General features: G+C 39.3%; 1 protein-coding gene across 1 annotated transcript in view; it reads left to right on the top strand.

Annotated features, from left to right (window-relative positions):
• mute (gon-4 like protein muscle wasted) overlaps window positions 1-24,970 on the top strand; it is a 1,102,179-nt gene that overhangs the window by 269,350 nt on the left and 807,859 nt on the right. Inside the window, exon 9 of the mRNA XM_090389940.1 lies at window positions 11,334-11,502. Within this exon, the coding sequence (XP_090246066.1) occupies window positions 11,334-11,502 (169 nt within the window). The remainder of the gene's footprint in view (window positions 1-11,333; window positions 11,503-24,970) is intronic.

The following is a 24,970-nucleotide window of genomic DNA, read 5'->3' on the forward strand; positions in this document are numbered from 1 at the left end:
AGAATCTTCTTCATTCCTATCGTGTTGCGTTCAGTTGGGGTGATTCCGCGTTTGACTGCCATTTCTTGTAAACACAAAGGCGAATCGTGTATAAGCGAATTAGGTTCGTGTTATATAAGATAACGTTCCCCTATTTATAAATCGTGTATGATCGAATTCGTGTAATGTAAACACGTGTTATACGAGGACCGACTGTATTTGATTCTTGCTTTCTGCATTGCACCTTGGGGTTGGGTCCTTGAGGTTCCAATATTATATATTAGAGAATGTCACAGACATTCTCTAATATATGCCAGACAAGCTGTACTTGCTACCTGGGTGTCTAAAATGCTGGGAACTGATATTCGGGTGACACTCAAGTCAAGTGGACTCAATTTCGGCGAAGTCCGGACGGTCTGTGACAGCCAAATCCTCTGCTTGCACCTTCATGATGGTGGGACTGTTAGTAATCCTGGGTATAACCTCCATGCACCAGTATGTGGTGAGTGACCACCCAGGTGTGAACCAACGAAAGCAGGGGTCGAGGTGTGGCGTGCACACCACATGGAGGAATGCCGCCACTCTATGTTACCAGGCAGTACTAGGAGGTAGATGACTCTCAACAACCGGTGAAATACACCACATTGCTTATTGGAGGCTTGAAGTGGTGGAACCCATGTTTAGTCTCTAGAGCTAAGTTCTGGTCAACCATTCCCTATATCTTCCAGCATTCAGTATGATTGATGACTTTTGAGGTTATGATGAACGTCGTGGCGAGATCCAATATTCCTTACATTTCGAGGGTACAGCCCTAAAACGGTGTTCGCAGGTTGGCCACTAGTTAGTACACTGGACCGACCCTATTGGTAACTCTAGGAAGCTTCCGGATCAGCTAGTGTATAATCTTGCTACCTCTACTCTGCCAGATAGTGACTGGAGGGAGTCCGAGTAGTGTGTATGCGGGGAGCATTGTCGAGGCCACGTTATGTCAAGGATCTGGGTATATTCTTACCACATGTACGCCATATCCAAAAATTTCATTACTTCATACAGCATGTCCCACTCACTTTTTCTTACTATTGAATACACCATGGATTGTCAAACTAATAGAGGAAGCTTATCTGCAAAAATATCTAAACCTCCCAAGCACTTCCTAATTCATTTCACATATATACGTGATCTCAGTTCTAATCTCAGGGATGTCCATTTCCACTTGCAGTCTGCCAAACCCCATGTACTTTTTCTGATAGAATCTCAGTTATCGGTTGATTCAACTACTGCTCATCTCAGATGCCCAAATTATTCGTTGTATGATTCCTTTCGCCTCAAAGGTGGTACATGTGCATATGTCCGTTTTGATATTCCCTGTCGGAGACTTGGCAATTTGGAATCTCCTCTCTTTGATCTTCTCTGGATTAAAATCTCTCTACCTCATTGTGTCAAATTCAGCTGTTGTCTCTACCGTTCTCCCAACTCCACTAATCACTTGGAGCTCTTTGACTTCTCTTTGCAAATTGACTTTCTCCAGTCCAACTTTCCTAACAGTGAAGTAATTTTGCTTGGTGATTTTAATGTTCGCAACTCCAGCTGGCTTCCGTTTTCTAGTCACACTGACCCAGCAGGTCGAGATGACGAGGCTTTTGCAATTACTAATGACCTAGCACAGATTATTCATTTACCTACAAGAATACCGAACAATCCTAATCATACAGCCAATAGGCTTGATCTTTTCCTCACAAACAACCCTTTTAAGTACACGGTCAAAGTGAGAGGTCCTTTAGACACTTCAGATCACAACTTGGTGATTGTCTCTTCTCCAATGGAACCTTTATCTCATGGCTATTCCCAACCACGTGTTGTTTGGCATTACAATCTTCTCTGGATTAAAATCTCTCTACCTCATTGTGTCAAATTCAACTGTTGTCTCTACCGTTCTCCCAACTCCACTAATCACTTGGAGCTCTCTGGATTAAAATCTCTCTACCTCATTGTGTCAAATTCAACTGTTGTCTCTACCGTTCTCCCAACTCCACTAATCACTGGGAGCTCTTTGACTTCTTCTCTTTGCAAATTGACTTTCTCCAGTCCAACTTTCCTAACAGTGAAGTAATTTTGCTTGGTGATTTTAATGTTCGCAACTCCAGCTGGCTTCCGTTTTCTAGTCACACTGACCCGCGAGATGACCTGGGGATGACCTGCGAGACTTCTTTTCTTCTTTTCCATGGTCGGATTACTGTTTCAAAACTTCTGATGTCAATGTTTGCTCAGATCGTGTCAGTGAAATTATTCTTGCGGCAGTGGAATCCTTTATCCCACACTCCACTTTAAAATCTCATCCTTTATCTAAAACTTGGTTTTCCAATAAATGTGCTGAGGCTGTTCAAGAGAAGAATGTTGGGCGCCTCCTTAGCCAGGTGGGAAGCACACGTGCGGAGCACACGCTTCTTGATTAGGCCGGGGTTCGAGCCCGTCACCACCAAATACGGAGGATGCGGAAAGGTAAAGGGAATGACCACCGCATATTCCCGGAGCAATATGGCCTTAGTTGCTAATGCTCCTAAAAAAAAAAAAAAAAAACAAACACCAAACAACAAGAATGTTGAATATCATAATTTGCTTGTTTCTAATTCTTCAGTTTCATTTTCTGCCTACTCCAAAGCTCGCAACAATTGTACAGCAGTTAGTGATCAGTCCAAACTAGAGTTTGAACAGGCTAAGAGTAGAAAACTTACTTTTTGCCCTAATGGTAGCCGAGCATTCTGGTCTCTTGCCAAAGCTATTGGCCGCAACTTTTGCCCATCCCTGCTCCCACCTCTTGTCCAAACCAGATGGTTCTGTTGTCACTTCAGCCAAGGATAAAGCTGACCTGCTAGCATCCCATTTTCCTTCCAGCTTACGTATAAGTGATCTTGGTAAAACACCTCCCACTATTTCCAACTCTCTCCATTCAATGCTTCCTGTGGTCTTCTGTCAAAAGGATATCAGAAGGATTTTGATGAATCTAGATGCTAAGAAAGCTCCAGGTCCTGATGGTATTTCTCCACTTGTTCTCAAAACCTGTGCTCCTGAACTTACTCTTATTCTTTGCCGCCTTTTTTCAGTTTCTTATTCCATAGGTGTTTTTCCTTCTGCTTGGAAATGTGCTCATATCCAGTTCCTAAAAAGGGTGACAAATCCCTCCCATCCAGTTATTGCCCCATTGTAATTACTTCTACTCTTTCTAAAGTAACGGAGAAATCAATTAACCGCCAACTCTTAAACTACCTAGAAAACTTCCATCTGATCAATGATCGCCAGTATGGATTCCGTCAGTATTTATACACTGGTGATATTCCCGCTTATGTTACCCATTTATCGACTAATTCAATGGAAAGGTTCGGTGAATCACAATTAGTTGCTCTTGACATCTCAAAGGCTTTTATCGTGTTTGGCATAAAGGTCTTCTAAACAAACTTTCATCTTATGGTTTGCCAGCTGTTTTTAGTAATTGGTTATCCAGTTTTCTCTCTGATCGCTCACTGAGAGCGATGGTAGATGGCTCTCTGTCTTCTAACTTCTCCACTAATGCTGCTGTCCCCCAAGGTTCTGTTCTTGTCCCCACTCTTTTCCTCTTGTATATTAATGACCTTCTTCCATTGACTAGAAATCCTATCCATAGTTTTGACGATGATAGCACATTGCATTCTACTTTCCATTTTGAGAAACCTTGTCCTGTTCAATCAGCTTCAGCTTCTCGAAAAGCTGCTGCCAATTCCTTAAATGCCGATCTTCAAGAAATTCTACTGTAGGGCAAAGAGAACTTAGTTGATTTCAACTCTTCTAAAACTCAGTCTTGTCTTATGTCTCACAAAAAGGATTCTTCTGCTTCTATGCTTATCTTTAGTGAAACTCCGATTTCTAGGCAAAATTATATATATCTTTTCGGGACTACCCTGACTTCTAATCTCTCTTGGCACAAGCACATTACAAATATTGCTTCCTCTACATCTAAAAAACTTGGTTTTCTCTTTCGCTCTCAGCGTTACTTTTCTTCCAAACAGCTGCTCACTCTGTATAAATCTCAAATCCCCCCTGCCATGGAATATTGTTCCCACAACTGGGGTGGTGCCTCCAAAACCTCTCTCAGGCTTCTCGATTCCATTCAGAAGAGGGTAGTTTGGTTAATTAATGATTCATCTCTAACAGAGTCTCTCCACTCACTTTCTCAGAGACCTACTTTTTCTACTGCATGCCTCTTCTTCAGATACTTCCATGGGCACTGTTCTTCTGAATTGGCTTTTATATTTCCCACTCTCTCTTTCAAAACAGTCCGAACACGTGCTGCCACCAGTCAACATCCGTTTACTTCCAACTTCAAACCTACAGAACCAACTTTTCATCTTTCTCATTTATTCATTCAACTGCCGTTTCCTGGAACAACGTTCCTTCATATGTATTTCCTGAAAATTACAATCTAGAGAAGTTCAAGCCCAATGTCAACAAATATCTTCTTTCATCTTCTGAACCTCCAACCCGAGCACGGTACTAAGTATTATAGGTTCTAATACCTCTCATGTTTGAGGTTCACATAAAAAAAAAAGAAAAAAAAAAAGATATTGTTGGAGTATCAGAGACGTGGTGTCACACAGATATAAGGAATGCAGAACCGGAATTTGGGGAGTACAATGTGTACAGGAAGGATAGACAGGATAGGAAGGGAGGAGGAGTTTTGCTATTAGTTAAGAAACACAGAATCCAAGGAAGTGAAGCTAGTCGACATCGCTGGACAATGCAGTGTCGAGTCAGTTTGGTGTGACATAAGCATTGGGAGATCAAAATTGAGAGTAGGAGTGTGTTATAGGCCTAATGATTCTGATGAGTATAATAAGGAACTGTACAGGAAAATAGATTGAGCCAGTAAATCAGAGAGTCTTATGGGGGGGGATTTTAATTCCCCAGATATTGACTGGAATTTGTGATTTGGTGACTCACACACTAGCAAGGCTTTTGTGAATTTATTGAATGATTGTTTTCTACCTAATCATGTTCAGGAGGCAACTAGAGGGAGTAATATTCTTGATCTGATTATCAGTAGTGATTCTTCATGCATTAAGAATTTGCAGATAAAGGAACCGCTAGGTGGCAGTGATCACAGTGTGCTGAAGTGGGATTTACTCAAAGAGGTAACTACATCACGGGAAAAGGGAAGGGTTTTTGGCTTTTGTGAAGGCGACTACGGCGGTCTGAGACGTTTGAATATTATATGATGGGACCAACTGATGATCTTACCAACAGTAAATTCAAAATGGGAAGCATTCAAAGAATTTATCTTACAAGCTACTAGGCTTTGCATACCACCAACTAAGAATTATTGTTTAAAGTTTAGGCCTAAATGGATGTCAGATGAATAATTTTTCTGTTTTTACTCTGGAACGACTACCAAGTCAGTAGAGTTTAAAATAAATCATTAATACACTTATGGAATTCAAGGCAGGCGGTCCACTCAAGTAACGCGTGCTATGCACTCTTGCTCCTGACCATTTGGCCCCGTCAAGCCTAATGAACTAATGAGACATATGGCAGAGAAGAAAAATGCATAGGATACATATTAAGTGTGTGTCAAAAATATTGGTACAAATGATTAGGGGAGGTAAGTAACATATAAAGGAATGTGATTCGCATAGGAACCCATAACCGTAAACGTCACGGGAAAGTAGTAGCAGAGGCACAAGAAGAAGAAATGACACAAGAAGTAATTAGTGGCAAACATTTATTTGACATAATATTAACAATGGAGTAAGAGATGGATGCATTTCATGATGTTACAACAGATGCTCGAAGGTTCCACCATGAGACACTATGCATGCGTGACACCAACGCAGCGTGGATTGGCGGACACTGTCGAACACACCTGGAGTTTCTTTGACAGTAGTAGCAGCGCAGTGGAGTCTTGCCAGGAGATCCATTTCCTTCTCCACAGGCGATTCATACACAATAGATATGAGGGCCCCCACAGAAAGAAATCAAGGTGAGTAAATCAGGTGAGCTTGGGAGCCCGGCAACTGGTCCACCACGGCCAATCCATCGACGCCCAAAACGCGTGTTCAAAGGTCACGAACACACCTTTCATAATGGGCAGACGCCCTGTCATGTTGAAACCAAATGTTGCATCTCACATTTGCTGGAACATCGTCAAGTAACTTTGCTAGAACTTGTTCAAGAAAGATCCAATATTTAGCAGAGTTCATGCGGGATGGTAACAGGTGTGGGCCGATTAAGCAGTCACTGACCATACCTGCCCACACATTTATTGCACAGCGATGTTGTGCCACATGGGGGCGCACACTGTGTGGATTGTCATGAGCGAGCCCACACACGAGCATTGCGCTGATTGAATAAGCCTTCCCGAGTGAAATAAGCCTCATCCGTGAACAAAACATAGGCTGGAAAATTCAAGTCTTGAACACTTTCTTGGAGAAACCACTGTGCAAAAGCCACACATGCAGGATGATCTTGGGGGTGCAATCACTGAACCCTTTGGAAATGAAAGGGGTGTAAGGAATTGTTGTACCAGACACGCTGTACACTGGAACGAGACACTGCTAAGGCAGAGGCAACGGCACGTGTGCTGGTAGTAGGATTATTCTGGATGCCACTCAACACACTTTCTTCCATGGTTGGAGTTCACGTCGAACGTGGTCTGCCCACATTACTCCTGTTATCTCTAAATGATCCATAATCGCACAAATTTTGATGCACATGCGCAAACAAACAATGGTCTGGTACATGTCTGTCAGGGCGCCTCTGTACCCAGGTGGGAAGGAGCAGCAGTCCGTAGCACACGCTTCTTGATTAGACCGGGATTCGAGCCCGTCACCACCAAATACGGAGAATGCGGAAAGGTCAGAGAATGACCACTGCATATTCCCGGAGCAATATGGCCTTAGTTGTTAATGCTCCTAAAAACCAAATAACAACAACAACATGTCTGTCTGTCTGTGTGGGAACCGCTCTCCATAAATTCATTGAGAAGCTCGTCCATTGCACCCTGCTAATCCATACACTAGGTACATGTCTAACAGCTCATAGTTCGTATATCGATGCATGCTCTTCGTGCTGTGACTACTGCTTGAATGAGTAAACCAGAGATTTTCCCTCTCGCGAACTGATGAACAGTGCCGTGTACAGACTTATTGTGACCTTTCCGGTTATGGGTTCCTATGCGATTCACATTCCCTTAGATGTTACCTACCTCCCCTAAACGTTTGTACCAATATTTTTGAGACACCCTGTATATTAATGGGTGACATGGAAGCCTATGATAGATATAAGCTGGTCTGCAACCAAGTCACAAAGGAGATTAGGCAGGCAAAGGCAGATTATGGGATATACTTGTCAAAGGATGCAAAGAAAAACAACAAAGAGTTCTTTACCTATGTAAACTCTAGAAGGAAAGGGATGAATCAGATTGGTCCACTGGATATTGATGGTTCAGCTGTTGATGATCGTGCTCAGGTAGCTAACAAACTAAATGAATATTTTGCATCTACCTTCACCCATGAGAAGTTATTCAGTGAGGGGAATGCCAGAGGTGAGTTAAACTCTGGCAGTGAGCTAGATGATTTCGTAATAACTGAGAGGAAAGTGGAGAAGAAATTGTTGAAAATAAACATAAAAAAGGCACCCGTGGTAGATGGGATCTTTCCAGTTATATTAAAGGAGGCAGCAAAGGAAGTAAGCAAACCCTTAGCCATAATTATGAGAGCTTCTTTAGACTCAGAGGTGGTACCCATGGACTGGAGATGTGCAAATGTGACCCCACTTCACAAAAGTGGATCAAAGGCTGACACAAATAATTATAGATGTGTGAGTTTAATTTCTGTTCTAGGAAAATTAATGGAGGCACTGGTTAAAGAAACACTGCAGGATCATCTAGACAAGACTTAAGTTATAGCGCGGACACAGCATGGTTTTGTTAAGGCGAAGTCTTGCCTGACCAATTCGATTGGATACTATGATATGGTCACAATGGAACTGGATGCAGGGAATAACTTTGATATCATATATTTGGATCTTAGAAAGGCTTTTGATACTGTTGCACATTGAAGACTTCTGAACAAATTGGAGCAGTGTGACATTGGAGGCAAATTGCTGCTATGGATAAGGGAATGGTTGAGTGGTAATTAATGGACACTGCTCATTGTGGACTTATGTTATTATTGGAGTCCCTCACGGTTCAGTGTTGGGTCCTTTTTTTTTTTTTTTTGTGTATTTATAAATGATATTGATGGTATGTCAAGCTTAATATCCAAGTTTTAAGACAATACAAAGGTTTGCAGGGTTTTTAATGACAGTACGCTGCTGGAAGAAGATCTAGAAAAGTTGAGCAGATGGGCTGAGAGGTGGCAACTGAAGTTTAACCTTGAGAAATGTAAAGTACTACATATGGGAATCAGTAACCTCAGAGTGACGTGTCAACTCCATGGTACTACACTGACAGTGGTAGAGAAAGAAACGGACCTGGGAGTAATTGTGCAGGCAGTTACGAAGTTTTTTTGAGCAGTGCAGACTGTCTGCAAGTGTCAAGTGTCTCCTAGTGTCTTGTCAATGATATACAGGAATTTTTCTAGCAGGCATAAGGAGATAATTATCCTCTTGTTTAAGGCAATGGTCAGGCCACACCTTGAGTACTGTATACAGGTCTGGAGGCCTCATTTTAAGAAGGATGTCGAGCTGTTGGAACGAGTACAGAGAAGGGCAACAAGATTAGTGAATGGAAGAAAGGCTTAAATTTTTCAAATTACATTGTCTAGAGACTAGGCACCTGCGAGGTGATCTGATTGAGGTGTATAAAGCCATGAATGGTTTGAGCATGCTCAATGCTGATGGGCTTCTTCCTCTTGCTCAGAATAATCACCTGAGAGGACATAAATTCAAATTGAGGAAAGACAGATGTAGGATAGATGTGCGGAAGTTTGCCTGTAGCCAGTGGGTAGTTTTTTGGTGGAACAGAATTCCATCCTTTGTTGTGGAAGTTGATAACCTAAATAAAATTTAAGGCTGAGCTGGACAGGTATTTGGAACGAATGGATGGGTGAAATGGGAATTTTTTTTTTTTTTTTTTTTTGGCTAGTGCTGCATAAGCTTGCTTTCTTGCATCATATGCCAGTGCTAATGCTAAACTTGACTCTTCATAAAGGACATAAATCCAGTAAGGAAAGAGTGACATTGCTTTTGTGCAGTAATGTGTCCGGCAATTTAAAATTACCACTGTTAGTCATAGGAAAATCTGCTAAGCCTCGCACTCTTAAAAATATGAATTTAAATGCCCTCCTTGGATCCCTTTAAAAATTGATTTTTCATCTTGTTTGTTCCGTTAGTTTAAAAATATATATAAAGGATGTAGGACTAGAATAAAAAGCAGTTTTATTCCTTGATAATGCTCCAACCCACCAACCACCAGATGAATAACTGAGATCTGGCAATGTCTTTTTGCTACCCAATGTTGCTGCACTATTACAGCCTATGATCAGGGAATTATAGAGGTTGTGAAGCGATGGTGCAGAAAGAAGTTGATTATCTCACCGATTAGATTAACAAGAGGTGCTTGTAGAAAAATCAAGCTTTATAGAGTCATTTATTTTTCTGCTGCAGCTTGGGACGAAGCTGACAAGACTACCCTTATGAAATGGTGGAAAAAACTTTAGCCTGATGTTCCATTGGAATGATATGAATAGGACATGGAAATTTTTTTCGATCCTGATGATAAGGATGATAATGATTTTTTTCAGTTATTTCACCGTCTAGGTGGGGTTGTTGAGACGTAACAAATGAAGACATTGCCCCATGGATAATGTGTGAAAATGATCTAGGACATCAGATCCTCACTGAGGACATCGTACAAACATTCTCATCATCATCGTTGCAAGCTAATGAAGATGACAACTCCAATGATTAAGTATGTTAGGAAACAACTGCCACGAGTCACACTGAAGCAACCAGAATGCTGTAGAAGCTACTGATTTATTTCGAGAGACAGCATGTCGCATCAGCTGATGAGCTTCTGACCTTGAAGCAGTTGCAAGAGTTTGCCCTGTTGAGTTTATCCCAAAAAGATAAGTATTATACCATATTTTAGCTTTTCGTAAAATATGAGAATAAAATTATTTCCGTGTACAGTATTCTTTGAATGTCGATACAGAATTTTATATTTTTATTTTTATCAGTTATGGCTGGGTTTTTTTTTACGACTGAAAAATTCCATTATAGATAATGGGTGAAGTGCACAACCACTTCCCTGCCGTAATTTGCATCCTATGCACGTTGCACGATTATGAATAATATATCTAATGAATAATATATTATAATTTGTCCTTGCACACTACACACTCATTGCTGTGTATTTTTCAGGGAAATGGGGAAGTTGCAAATGAAAAGCTGCAAATTGAGGGAAGTGGCATTAACAGAATAGTGAAAAAATACATACTGTACAAGAAATATCAAATAACCGAAAAGTGTTAGGGGATAAATTTTATGAAAACCTTTTGATAATTTATAAAATTTTTGACAGTTTTGGGAAACTGTGTATTCCCAAAACATTGCTGCCAAAATTTTTTAAGCATCTTTGTAGGTGTTTTCAGTTTAAATGTGACATTTAAATAAAAACAGTATAACATTAATAATTCTTTCCCAATAGATTGGTGAATTAAAAGCGCCAATCAGTTCTATGAGGGAAAATGTTTTTTCACTCTTTTCATTTCAACTTTAAATAAATGCTAAAGATAATTTTTGTTATTTGATATTTCTCAGAATAATCACCTGAGAGGGCATAAATTCAAATTGAGGAAAGACAGTTGTAGGATAGATGTGCAGAAGTTTGCCTTCCTCAAATTTTCTTTGAGAATTATAAAAGGTAATGTTTTCAGAGTGATTAACTCAGTACTATATTATATTACAGACTCCCATCCCTTGTGGTGGAGGTTGATAGCCTAAATAAGTTTAAGGCTCAGCTGGACAGGTATTTTGAACGAACAGAGGGGTGAAGTGGAAGTGGTTTTTTTTTTTTTTTTTTTTTTTGGCTGATGCTGCATAAGCTTGCTTTCTTGCATCAAATGCCTCTACTAATGCTAATGCTAATATTTGCTCATTACAGGAATGTTTATTATAAAATGTATTTTGTTTTTGCATGGCTGTATACACACAGGTAGGCCATATTCATGCTCATATATATATATATATATATATATATTGTACATACTTAGTGTAACATTATTAGGAAGGAACATAATTTAAGCCACTTATTAATCTGTTATTTATTGTCTATGTTCTTTCAGAATCAGTCTGGCTAGGTTTTTATTTCCTGTTTTTATTTTCAGATAGATAAAATTGCTTTGAGAACAAGGTCCAAGTTACCATTAAATGATACACCGTTAGAGTTTTTAGAGGCAGCTTTTATTGCACCAGACATTACAACAGATATGTATGATACTGAATGTGATGATGATGAGTGGAATAACTTCCTTAACGAATTGTCAATGCCACTTGGTATGAATGCATTTTATCTTTAATTGGCTAATAGTTTTTATCGCATTCTATCTTTGATTTAATTTATTTGAGATTTTATTTGTTGACATTTTGTTTAATTTAGTTATTGCTACTATTTCTTTGTTTTTGAAAGGGTACGAAAAAGTTTTAGTTGTGTTTGAGCAAGAATATGGAAAGCCATCAACATTTACCTTACTCAATCTCCATTAAAATTTGAATTAGCATTTTGGAAATGAACAGAATACTACAAGGAAAATGACTTTAGCTTCAATGCAATTAAGTAAGTGCATAGAAAAGGCTGGATTTTCCTTCCAAATATGTGCAGCACATCAAAAAGTATGATTTCCACTACTGTAATTTAAAAATGAGATGTAATATAGAGATATAGTATCTTATGTGAAAAATGGTATAAAATTTACTTCCTTTCAAATGTGTTTCTATAGTGACATATCATAAGTAAACATTCACATAGACATGTTAGGGATGAAGACACGTGAAATCCACATGAAATTATCGCTATGTGTGGGGAAGCAGCAATGTCTGCTGAAATTGTTTTTATGCCATTTCTCATCCTGCAGGAAATAATTTGTAGCCTGAGGAATGAAGCGCAGTCAGTAATGTTGTGTGTGAGGTGCCTCTGTGGGTAGGAGCAGCAGTGCGCAGCACATTCTTCTTGATTACACCTGGGTTTGAGCCCGTGACCACCAAATAGGGAGGATGCAGAAAGGTCGGAATGACCACTACATATCCCCAGAGATGGTCTTAGTTGCTAATGCTCCTAAAAACAAAATAACAACAGTAATGTTGTTGAAGCTGAAAGTACTGTTAAAGAAAATAATGTAACTAAAAATTAGTGAAATGTTTGACATTTCATATGGTACTATCTCAGTTTAGGGTATCATCCAGCAGCAACTGAATTTCCATAAGCAGATAAGCAGCCACTTCCAAAAATGTTGACAGATCACAAAATGTGCATATGGTGTGTTCTTGGGCAAACTTTCAGTAATATGTTCAGACACAGCATGGTTTTGTTAAGGGGAAGTCTTGCCTGACCAACTTGATTGGATACTATGATGCAGTCACAAAAGAACTGGATGCAGGGAATAACTTTGATATTATATACTTGGATCTTAGAAAGGCTTTTGATACTGTTGCACATGGAAGACTGCTACACAAATTGGAGCAGTGTGACATTGGAGGCAAATTGCTGCTATGGATAAAGGGGTGGTTGAGGGGGAGAAGACAGAGAGTGGTAATCAATGGACACTGCTCATCGTGGACTGATGTTATTAGTGGAGTCCCTCAGGGCTCAGTGTTGGGTCCATTATTGTTTTCTGTATTTATAAATGATATTGATGATGGTATATCGGGCTTAATGTCCAAGTTTGCAGACGATACAAAGGTTGGCAGGGTTGTCAAGGGCACTACTGACACTATGCTGCTGCAACAGGATCTGGAAAGGTTGAGCAGATGGGCTGAGAAGTGGCAAATGAAGTTTAACATTCACAAATGTAAAGTACTACACGTGGGAAACAGCAACCCCAGAGCAACGTATCAACTCTGTGGTACTACACTGACAGTGGTAGAGAATGAAAGGGACTTGGGGGTGGTTGTGCAGGCAGATATGAAGTTCTCTGAGCAGTGCAGACGGGCTGCAAGAGTAGCTCATGGAGTATTGTCAATGATATACAGGAATTTTTCCAGCAGGGATAAGGAGGTGATTATTCCATTGTATAAGGCGATGGTCAGGCCACACCTAGAGTACTGTATACAGGTCTGGAGGCCTCATTTCTAGAAGGATATAGAGCTGCTGGAACGAGTACAGAGAAGGGCAACAAGATTAGTGAATGGAACAAAGGGGTGCTCTTACGAAGAAAGGCTTAAGTTTTGCAAATTACAGTGTCTGGAGACTAGGCACCAGCGAGGTGATCTGATAGAGGTGTATAAAGCCTTGAATGGGTTAAGCATGCTCAATGCTGATGGGATTCTTCCTCTAGCTCAGAAAAATCACCTGAGAGGGCATAAATTCAAATTGAGGAAAGACAGATGTAGGATAGACGTGCGGAAATTTGCCTTTAGCCAGCGGGTGGTTGTTGGTGGAACAGACTTCCATCCCTTGTGGTGGAGGTTGATAGCCTAAATAAGTTTAAGGCTCAGCTGGACAGGTATTTTGAACGAACAGAGGGGTGAAGTGGAAGTGGGTTTTTTTTTTTTTTGGCTGATGCTGCATAAGCTTGCTTTCTTGCATCAAATGCCTCTACTAATGCTAATGCTAATGTCTCAGAAAGTCTGCTAGGATGTATCTTCTAGGAGAACGCATCATTTAAAAAATGAGATTATATCAGCTGTATGACACTGGTGTTATCAGTATTTTATTACATTCTGCAACACGGTTTTGAAAATTTTATCAAATGTAATATATGATTGGATGTTCTGTGATCATATTGAGATATAGACTGTATTCCTCTTTGTTATTATGTGTAACTTCTTTCTTTGTATCTCACTAATTTTTATGATAAAACATTGCAGATCTTACTTAATAATTTACCTGATTTTCATCAATAATGTGCTATTAGTATTAGTAGTGGTAAATCATGCCAAGAAGCAAGCTAATACAGCATAAACCAGACAAGAACAACAACGACAACAACAAAAATCCTGTTTATTTACTGTTCCATACATATCCTTAAAATCTGTCTAAAATTTGTTCCTGAAATTTATTCAAACTTTCCACTTCTGCAACAGCATATGTAACTTCATTCAAACAGGTAGTTACTCTCTGGCTGAAAGCAAATTTTTGCACATCATTCTGCAACCATACTTTTTAAATTTATGTTCCCTTACGTATGTTATCTGAGAAAGACTAAACATGCCAGGCACATTTAGTTTAATCAATCCATTTACAGTTAATTCTAAATGTTTCAGTTAAGTCTCCTTGCAGATACCTACTATTCAAGCAGAACGGAAGTATTCCATATTAAGAGTACCATTTTGTATCTTTGACTAAACTTGTTGCTCTTTGCATTTGTTCCAAAAATAAGATCAGCATCCTTAAGTAAGGTTTTGAGACAAGCATGCAGTACTATGAATGTAGCCTAACCATTGCCTTATACAATGGGATAACCATCTCCTTGATTCTGCTTTCTTTAAAATTCCTGTATGTCATTGACAGAACTCCCTGTCAGCTATCTTAGCAACTTACCTGTACTGTAGGCGCCTCTGTAGCCAGGTGGGCAGGAGCAGCAGTGCGTAGCACACACTTCTTGATTAGACCGGGGTTCGAGCCCGTGAACACCAAATACGGAGGATGCGGTAAGGTCAGGGAATGATATGGCCCCGGAGCAATATGGCCTTAGTTGCTAATGCTCCCAAAAAAAAAAAAAACAACAACCTGTACTCCTCAGAGAACTTCATGATCAACTGTACAGCTATCACACTAGGTCTGTTTTGTTTTCTACTACTTTGAGTGTTGTGAAAATTGCTATATTATTCTGGGATTATTGCTGCCCATATGCAATACCCTGCATTTTTCACTATTAAACAGATCATCTCCCTTTATTTTTTCTAGGTTTTTTACAGTAGTACACCAGTTCTTGTCATTAATTGTAAAATTAGACAATAACGTTGATATGCATTCACCAGTATTGTTAATAAATAGTGAAATGGGGATTGGTGGTGTGGGTAAAAAATGTTATGTTAGTAGACAGAGAGAGAGAGAGAGAGAGAGAGAGAGAGAGAGAGAGAGAGAGAGAGAGAGAGAGAGAGAGAGAGAGAGAGCCTTCACTAATAACATTAATTTAGGAATCACAGTGCCCATAAATAACTACCTCTGCATTCTGCCACTCAAAGTTTGTCCATAATACTGCTGGTTCAATTAGTATTAGCAATAGAGATCTGCATGGAAAAAAAATTTATTTTTACCCAGCGTGGCCTGAAGTCTAGACGGCCCAACCCGACCCAAGTCCAATTTTTTTTTTTTTTTTTTTCTTTCAAAGAATCGACTTTTATCCCACCCTAACTGAAACTTTTTATATAAATAACATCACCTTTTAGATTCAAAATTCAATATTAATAATTATATAAAAATAATAATTATCCAAAATCGATATTAATTATAGAGAAAAGAAAATGTAATAAATTTTCAATATAATTCCAAAATGAAAATCATTATCCACCTCTACTTAAATTTAAAAAATTAGAATTGACTGTCACTTCTGCCACTGTCAATTTTCACTGTATGAATGATGGTTTTTTTTTTTTTTTTTAATGAAAACCCCAAATATGAGAGGTATTAGAACCTATAGTACTTAGTACCGTGCATGAGTTGGAGGTTGAGAAGATGAAAGAAGATATTTCTTGACATTAGACTTGAACTTCTGTAGACTGTAATTTTTAGGAAATATGTATGAAGAAAGGTTGTTCCAGAAAGCGGCAGTTTGAATGAATAAACGAGGAAGATCACAAGTTGGTTCTGCGAGTTTGAAGCTGGACAGTAAATGAATGTTGGCACATGTTCTGACTGTTTTAAAAGAGAGAGTGGGAATTATAGAAGCCAATTCAGAAGAACAATGCCCATGGAAGTATCTGTAGAAAAGGCATGCAGCAGAAACAGTACATCTTTGTGACGGAGAGTGGAGAGACTCTCTGCTAGAGATGAATCATTAATTAACCTAACTGACCTCTTCTGAATGGAATCTAGAAGCCTGAGAGAGGTTTTGGGGACACCGCCCCAGATGTATGAAAAATATTCCATGGTAGGGCGGATTTGTGAATTGTACAGAGTGAACAGCTCTTTGGAAGAAAAGTAATGCCGAGAGTGAAAGAGAAAATCAAGTTTTTTAGATGCAGAGGAAGCAATATTTTTTAATGTGCTTGTGCCAAGAGAGATTAGAAGTCAGGGTAATAACCAAAAGAGATATATCATCTTGTCTAGAAATCGAAGTGTCACCAAATATAAATATAGGAGCAGAAGGATCCTTTTTTGAAAGATATAATGCAGGACTGAGTTCTAGAGGGATTGAAGTCAACTAAGTTGTCTTTGCCCCACTGGAGATTGGCATTTAAGGAATTGGTAGTGGATATTCGGGAAGTTGAAGCTGATTGAGCAGGCAAGGTTTCTGAAACTGGACAGTGGAATGCAATGTGCTATCATCGTGAAAACGATGGATAGGATTTTTTGTCAATGAAAGAAGGTTTTTAATATACAAGAGGAAAAGAGTGGGGGAAAGAACTGACCCTGGGGGGACATCAACAGTAATGGAGAAGTTAAAGACAGAGAGCCATCTACCATCACCCTCAGTGAGTGGTCAGAGAAAAAACTGGATAACCAATTACGAAAAACAGTTGGCAAACACGATTGAAACCGTTTGAGATGTCAAGAGAAACTGCTTGTGTTTTGCCGAAATTTTCCATTGTATTTGTTTATAAATGGGTAATAAAAGCCAGAACATCACCAGTGGATTGACACTGATGGAATCCATTGGCAATTGTTGATCAGACAGAAGGTTTCTAGGTAGTTTAAGAGTTGGCAGTTAATCGATTTCTCCATTACTTTAGAAAGATTAGAAGAAAAATTGCAATGGGATGATAATTGAATGGGAGAGATTTGTCACCCTTTTTAGGAACTGGCTGGATATGAGCAATTTCCAAGCAGAAGGAATAAAGGCTTTGGAATAAGAAAGTGAAAAAAGGCAGCAAAAAACAGGAGTAAGTTCAAGAGCACAGTTTTTGAGAACAAGGGCAGAAATGCCATCAGGACCTGCAGTTTTCTTAACGTCAAGATTCATCAAAATCCTTCTGACATCGTTTTGATGGAATGCCACAGGGAGGCATTGAATAGAGCATGCTGGGAATGGTGATAGGTGTTTTACCAAGATCATTAATACATGATTTGGTAGAAAAATGGGATGCTAGCACATCAGCTTTATCCTTGGCCGACGTGACAAGAGAACCATCTGGTTTTGACAGAGGTGGGAGTAGCGATGAGGAAAACTTGCTTCTTACCCTAATGGTAGCCAACCATTCTGGTCGGCTACCATTAGGCCAAGAAGCAAGTTTTCTACTCTTAGCTTTTTCAAAATCTAGTTTGGACAGATTAATAACTGCTTTACAATTGTTGAGCTCTGATGGAAATAGAAAATGAACTGAAGAATATGCAACATTCTTCTCTTGAATAGCCTTAGCACATTTATTGGAAAATGAAGGTTTAGATAAAGGACGAGATTTTAAGATGGAATGTGGAATAAAGGATTCCGTTCCTACAAGAATAATTTCACTGACACGATCTGAGCAAACTTTGACATCAGAAGTTTTGAAATAGTAATCCGACCAAGGAAACAAAGAAAACAAATCTTGTAATGCAAAACAACACAAGGTTGGGAATAGCCATGAGTTAAAAGCCCCAATGGAGAAGAGACAATCACCAAGTTGTGGTAAATGAACAGTCTGTGTGCGATCATTAGTAATTGTAAAAGCCTCAGAATCTCAACCAGCTCAGTCTGTGTGACTGGAAAATGGAAGCCAGCTGGATTTGTGAACATTAAAATCACCAACAAAATTTCCTGTTGTGTAAGCAACAGGAAATTTTGTTGGTGATTTTAATGTTCACAAATATAATTTGTGAACTTTCCCTGTATTTCTAAATTATTGGCCTTTCCCTGTATTTCTAAATTATTGGCCAGTATTGGAAATAGCAAAGAAACCGTTAGAAAGTGTTACAAATGAATGTTCTTAGAATTGAAAGTAGTTCAACTGAAAATCTCAGATGTAGTAGAACTAGGGATTAACGGTATCCCACTTTTAATAAATACTGTATGCATAGTTTACAGTTTCTATTTTACAGTGTAAAGACCCCTGTCACCTCTCTTACGGAGCAGTTTAATATGGGATGCATAGCCTGCAAAGACTGTGACAGCTGCTTCATAGGAGAGACTTCGAGACGTCTTCAAGACTGCCTTGCAGAACACGACAGAGCGATTCCCCTTCCGAGACCGACCAGTCCGCAATCGCAGAACACTTCTGGTCCACCCACCACAACCTCAATCCCACGTGGGACTATAAAATAATTGACCATTCCCGACACTTTCGCCACTGCCTCTGGTTAGAGTCACTCAATATATTGGGGAATTCGAGAGCCATGAACCACTGCAAAGGCATGAGACTATACCCCAACTTAGAGACAACCGTTTTATGTGTAGACAAGCACTGGAAAAAAACTGCGCACATCCATGCAGCAACAATGAACACCATTTTAATAATTGAATGACCTACCTCGTGCCCTCGCACGCTTCACTTCACACAACTGTGTCCATTAGAATAAGTAGGTTTCAATTTTTCTGTTGAAAAAGTGGCACAATTTGTTTTTAAAGCTACAGTATCTATTTGGAATCAAAGATATTCAGTATCTATATGTAATTAAATTATTTTACTGGCTAACACTTAATCATCATTTACCATGGATCCCAGTACAACAGATCCATTTGTCTGCAGTGGTCCTAATAGTGATACTTGGAGAACCCGATTTCTTACATCAACCTAATCTGAGGAATAACCATTTATCACAACCCTCTGCCTCCTGTCCTGAAGCCATCCAGCTATCCATCTAAGGATTTTCCCTGTGATTCAGCCTGTTCCAGTTTATAAAGTAACTGCTCCTGTGGAACTGAGTCAGATGCTTTCCTGAAATCCAGATAAACTATGTCAAAATTATTCCCTAAGTCCAGCCTTTCTGTGACCCTGTTAAAATAGCTAACCAGATTATTTAAACATGAACTTTCCAGGGAAAATAATAAAGTCACTGGTTAAAGAAGTGATGCAGGATTGCCTAGTCAAGACTTCAGTAATTGTTCAGACACAGCATGGGTTTGTTAAGTTGAAGACTTGTCTGATCAATTTGATTGGATACTACGAGTGGTCACAAAGGAACTGGATGCAAAAAAATAATTTTGATATCAAATACTTGGATTTCATCAAAGCTTATGGTACTCTTGCACGTGGAAGACAGCTTTACAAATTGGAGCGGTATGGCATTAAGGGCAAGTTGCTCCAGTCGATAATGGGATGATTGAGTGGGAGATGGCAGAGAGTGGTAATAAATGGACACTGCTCTGTGTGGACTACTGTTATTAGTGGAGTTCCCCAGGGTTCGTTGCTGGATCCATTGTTCTTTTGTGTAATTAGCAATGATATTGAGGAAAGTATATCAGATTTAATGTCTAAGTTTGCAGATGATACAAAGGTTGGCAGGGTTGTTAATGACAGTAAAGACAGTATGCTACTGCAACAGGATCTAGAAAATTTAGGCAGATGAGCTGAAAAGTGGCAGCTAATGTTTAACCTTGAAAAATGCAAAGTACTGCATATGGGTAGCAGTAACCCAAGAGAAACGTACCAACTGCGTGGAACTACACTCATCGAGGTGAAAAATGAAAAAGACCTGCGGGTAATCATGCAGTCAGATATGATGTTCTCTGATCTGTGCAGAATGGTTGTCAGAGCAGGTCATTGAGTTTTGTCAATGATATATAGGAATTTTGCTAACAGAGACAAGGAGGTGATTATCCCTTTGTATAAGGCAGTGGTCAGGCCACACCATAAGTACTGCGTACAGGTCTGGAGGCCTCATATTAAGAAGGATTTACAGATGCTGAACGAGTACAGAGAAGGGTAACAAGATTTGTGAGAGGAACAAATGAGTGCACTTACCAAGAGGGGCTTAAGTTCTGCAAGTTGCAGCATCTGCAGGGATAAGGAGGTGATTATCCCTTTGTATAAGGCATTAATGATTGAATAGAGTCACTCAGTATTGAGTACTGTATACAGGTCTGGAGGCCTCATTTTAAGAAGGATGCTGGAGCGAGTACAGAGAAAGGCAACAAGATTCGTGAGAGGAACAAAGGGTTGCTGTTACGGAGAAAGACTTAAGTTTTGCAAATTACAGTGTCTGGAGACTAGGCACCTGCGACGTGATGTGATTGAGGTGTATAAAGCCTTGAATGGTTTGAACATGCTCAGTGCTGATGGTATTCTTCTTCTTGCTCAGAATAATCACCTGAGAGATTATATTCAAATTGAGGAAAGACTGTTGTAGGATAAATGTATGGAAGTTTGCCTTTAGTCAACAGTTGATTTCTGGAACAAACTTCCACCTGTCATTACAGAAGTTGAAAGATGAAGCTTAAATAGATTCAAGGCAGAACTAGACAAACATTTGGAGTGAATTGGTGAAATCAGAATGTGTTTTTTTTTTTTTTTTTTTGCTGAAGATGTATAAGCTTGCTTTCTTGTGTATCATGCACTTTTACTAATACTAATGCTAATCTGGAGACCAGTAATCTGCGAGGTGATCTGATTGAGGTGTTGTAAGGTCTAGAATGGTGTGAGCAGGCTCAACGCTGATAGAGTACTTCCACTTGGTCAGATAAAGAACCCTGGGGGGGGGGGGGCTTAGACTCAAATTGAGGAAAGACGGTTGTAGAATAGATGTGCCAAAGTTTGACTTTAGTAGTAGTAGTAGTGGCATGTGATGCAAGAAAGCAAATGTATGAGCTTATGCAGCATCAGCCAAAAAAAAAAAAAAAAAAATCACACCATTCCCTCCAAATGCCTGTCCAGTTCCTCCTTAAATTTATTCAACCTATCAACTTCCACAATGACAGATGGAAGTTTGTTCCAGCAATTAACCACCCGCTGGCTAAAGGCAAATTTCCGCACATCTATTCTACATCTGTCCTTTCTTAATTTGAATTTATGCCCCCTTAGGTTCGTAATCTGAACAAGTGGAAGGATCCCATTAGAAATCAGCGTGCTTAACCCATTCAAGGCCTTATACACCTCAATCAGATCACCGCGCAGGTGCCTAGTCTCCAGCCACTGCAATTTGCAGAACTTAAACCTCTCTTGATAAGGGGATCCCTTCATTCCCCTCACCAATCTTGTTGCCCTTCTCTGTACACGCTCAAGTAAATCTACATCCTTCCTAAAATGAGGCCTCCAGACCTGTATGCAGTACTCAAGCCGTGGCCTGACCGTTGCCTTATACAGATGGATAATCACCTCCTTTTCCCTGCTAGCAAAATTCCTATATATCATTCACAAAGCCCCATGACCTTCCCTGGCAGCCTTTCTGCATTGCTCAGAAAACTTCATATCTGCCTGCACAATTACTCCCAGGTCTTTTTCATTTTCTACCACCTTAAGTGTAGTACCACACAGTTGGTACGTTTCTCTGGGGTTACTTCTACCCATATGCAGTATTTTGCATTTGTCAAGGTTAAACTTCAGTTGCCAATTCTTAGCCCATCTGCCCAAATTATCTAGATCCTGTTGCAGTAGCACACTGCCATTACTGTCATTGGCAACCCTGCCAACCTTTGTATCATCTGCAAACTTCGACATTAAGCCTGATATACCTTCATCAATATCATTGATAAATATACAAAACAACAGTGGACCTAACACCGAACCCTGTGGGACTCCACTAATAACATTAGTCCAAGAAGAGCAGCACCCATTGATTATCACCCTCTCTGTCTTCTCGCACTTAACCATCCTTTTATCCATTGTAGCAACTTACCCGTTATTCCATTCTGCTTCAATTTGTACAATAGTCTTCCATGCGCAACAGTGTCAAAAGCTTTCCTGAAATCCAAATATATGATATCAAAATTATTTTTTGCATCGAGTTCCTTTGTAACCACATCATAATATCCTATCAAATTTGTCAGACAAGACTTTCCCTTAACATGGGTTTCCATGCTGTGTCTGAATTATTGCTGCAGTCTTGTCTAGATGATCCTGCAGTGCATCTTTAACCAGCGACTCCATTATTTTACCCGGAACAGAAGTTAAACTAACTGGTCTGTAATTACTCGTGTCACCCTTCGATCCCCCTTTGTGAATTGGGGATACATTTGCACATCTCCAGTCCGTGGGAACTTCCCCTGAGTCCAAGGATGCTCTCATAATTATGGCTAAGGGTTTGCTTAGTTGCTTTGCCACCTCCTTTAATAAAACTGGATAGATCCCATCCACCCCAGGCGCTTTTCTTATGTTTAACTTCAACAGTTTCTCTTCCACTTTGCTCTCAGTTATTACAAAATCATTAAGTATCCTGCTACAATTTGATAACCTTCTACCATTTTCAAACCTTAATAATTCCTCATGTGTGAATGTAGATGCAAAATACTCATTCAGTTTGTTTGCTATCTGAGCAGGATCATCAACAGTTGAACCATCGATGTCAAGTGGACCGATCAGATTCATCCCTTTCCTTTTAGAGTTTATATAAGTAAAGAAATCCTTGCTGTTTTTCTTAGCATCTTTTGCCAAGGATTTCTCGTAATCTGCCTTCGCCTGCCGAACCTCCTTTGTGACCTGATTACAGATTAACTTATATCTGCCATAGGCTTCTGAATCGCTTGATAATTTATATGCATCCCATGCATTTTTCTTCTCTGTTACGAGTCTCATTAGTTCATCTGACAACCATTTAGGCCTAAACTTGAACAATATTTCTTAATAGATATGAAACTTTTAGTAGCATCCACGATTAATTCCTTGAATGCTTCCCACTTAGAATTTACTGTTGGTAACATCGTCAGTTGATCCCGCTGTACAGAATTTAAAACTGTCCGAGACCACTGTACTTGCCTTTATGGAAGCAAAAACCCTTAACTACTGTTAAACTATATAAATTAAAATAAAAATAACCAGCGTAATTAGAACTATAAGACTACGTATTAAGTAGAATATAAAATAACAATTATGTAAATAAAAAGCAAACACTTATCGTTTTTTTCGGAGCCTATAACTCGCAGCTGTAGGCAGTGTTTAGTTGTTTGCTGGAAGACTTCCATCTGTTGTTGCGTAAGTTGATATCTTAAATAAATTTAAGGCTGAAATAGACAAGACAGACAAGATGAGAAAGTTTTTTTTTTTTTTTTTTGGCTAAGGCTATATAAACTTGCTTTCTTGCATCATATGTCTCAACTAATGCTAATGATTTTCCCTTACAAAACGTTGCTGAGTATCTTTCAGAATTCCATTTGTTTCTAAATGATCCCGAATTCCACACTTGATGATCGTCTCCATAATTTTCCCTACTTCTGAAGTTAGACTGACCGGCCGTTAATTCTCCACTTCACTCTTAGAACTGTCTTTATTTGTTGGAGATACATTGGCACTTTTCCAATCCAATAGAATTACTCCTGAGTACAGTGATGCTCTCAACATTATCCTCAATTGTTCACTTCACTCAATTTTCACCTCCCTTAATTTGCACAGCATGTCTCCTCTAAGTGTGTTAAAGGGCTCAGTATTTAACAGAAATTTTTGAAATATTCAGGAATGTTTCAGTGAACTTCAAGTAATAAAAAATAAAAGAAACACAAACAAAAAAACAGATATCTTAGATTTGAAATAACTCCCACCTGCCGGTTCTCAGGGTTCTGTTTTAGGTCCACCCCTTTCGAATATATTATTCGATGAATAGCATAATAAAAAACTTTGTGAATTCCAACATGGTCATTGGTCATATATGCAGCATGCAGTTGCTTTTTTATGCATTGTTACTGTTAATTCCAGAAGTGAAAAAAGAAACCCAAAATGAATTACTGAAAGAATTTTCTATGTGGTGTATGATACAACCTAACATTCCTACCCCATAAAACCGAAACTATGTTAATGAAAGATAATCTGAGCTGCACAAAGTGATTACAGTATTGAGATCACTGAATACTCAACTGTAAACAACTTAGGTGTTATTTTAGATCTACTACTCTTCGTGCCCCAGCTAGTTCATTCAGCAGATAAAGTTAAGAAATTTACAGATTTGATACCCAGAATTGTGTACTGATTGCGATCAAGGGAAAAGTGGTGATGCTTCTTTACAATTGTTTTCATCCCCATTTTTACATATGCAGATGCTGTCTTGAACCATAGAGCCATCTAAACAACAAATAAGGGCAAGGTTAGCTCCATACAAAACCAGATTCTACTTTTCATCATGCACATCTGTTGCACTGTATACACACCAGCACTTCAAGTGTTTGCAGCCACTCTTCCTTTGGACCTTCGGGCTATGTTCCATGTTTTTGGGTTCTATCTCTGTAGGCTAAGAGTTGCTCAGTTTCTTTACATTGAGTGAACCATACCTGATATTAAAAAAAAAAGGAAAGAGTAATGAATGCACCAATAAGGTGTCGCAACCAAAAAAGAATTTCCCTTCGAAGTGCCTGTACTTGGTGAGGGCATCTTCCAGTGATGCTGCTGCGCTTTCAGATTAGCTGGGATCCAATGCCTTGGTTGCAAGGTTAAATCATTGGAATTTGGCATGTTCAGTGCCGTGACTTATGGTAACATGGAAAGAGATATCTTGGTAGTCAAGGGACCCAACCCTAATACACACTTTGGTCCCTGCTTCGACGGGACAGGAGGTCCTGGACAGGTCAGATTAGCATTAATCAATGGT

This window comes from Mastigoproctus giganteus, chromosome 2 (genome assembly GCF_048544385.1).
Source record: "Mastigoproctus giganteus isolate SK-2022 chromosome 2, ASM4854438v1, whole genome shotgun sequence".
In the NCBI taxonomy this organism is placed as follows: domain Eukaryota; kingdom Metazoa; phylum Arthropoda; class Arachnida; order Uropygi; family Thelyphonidae; genus Mastigoproctus; species Mastigoproctus giganteus.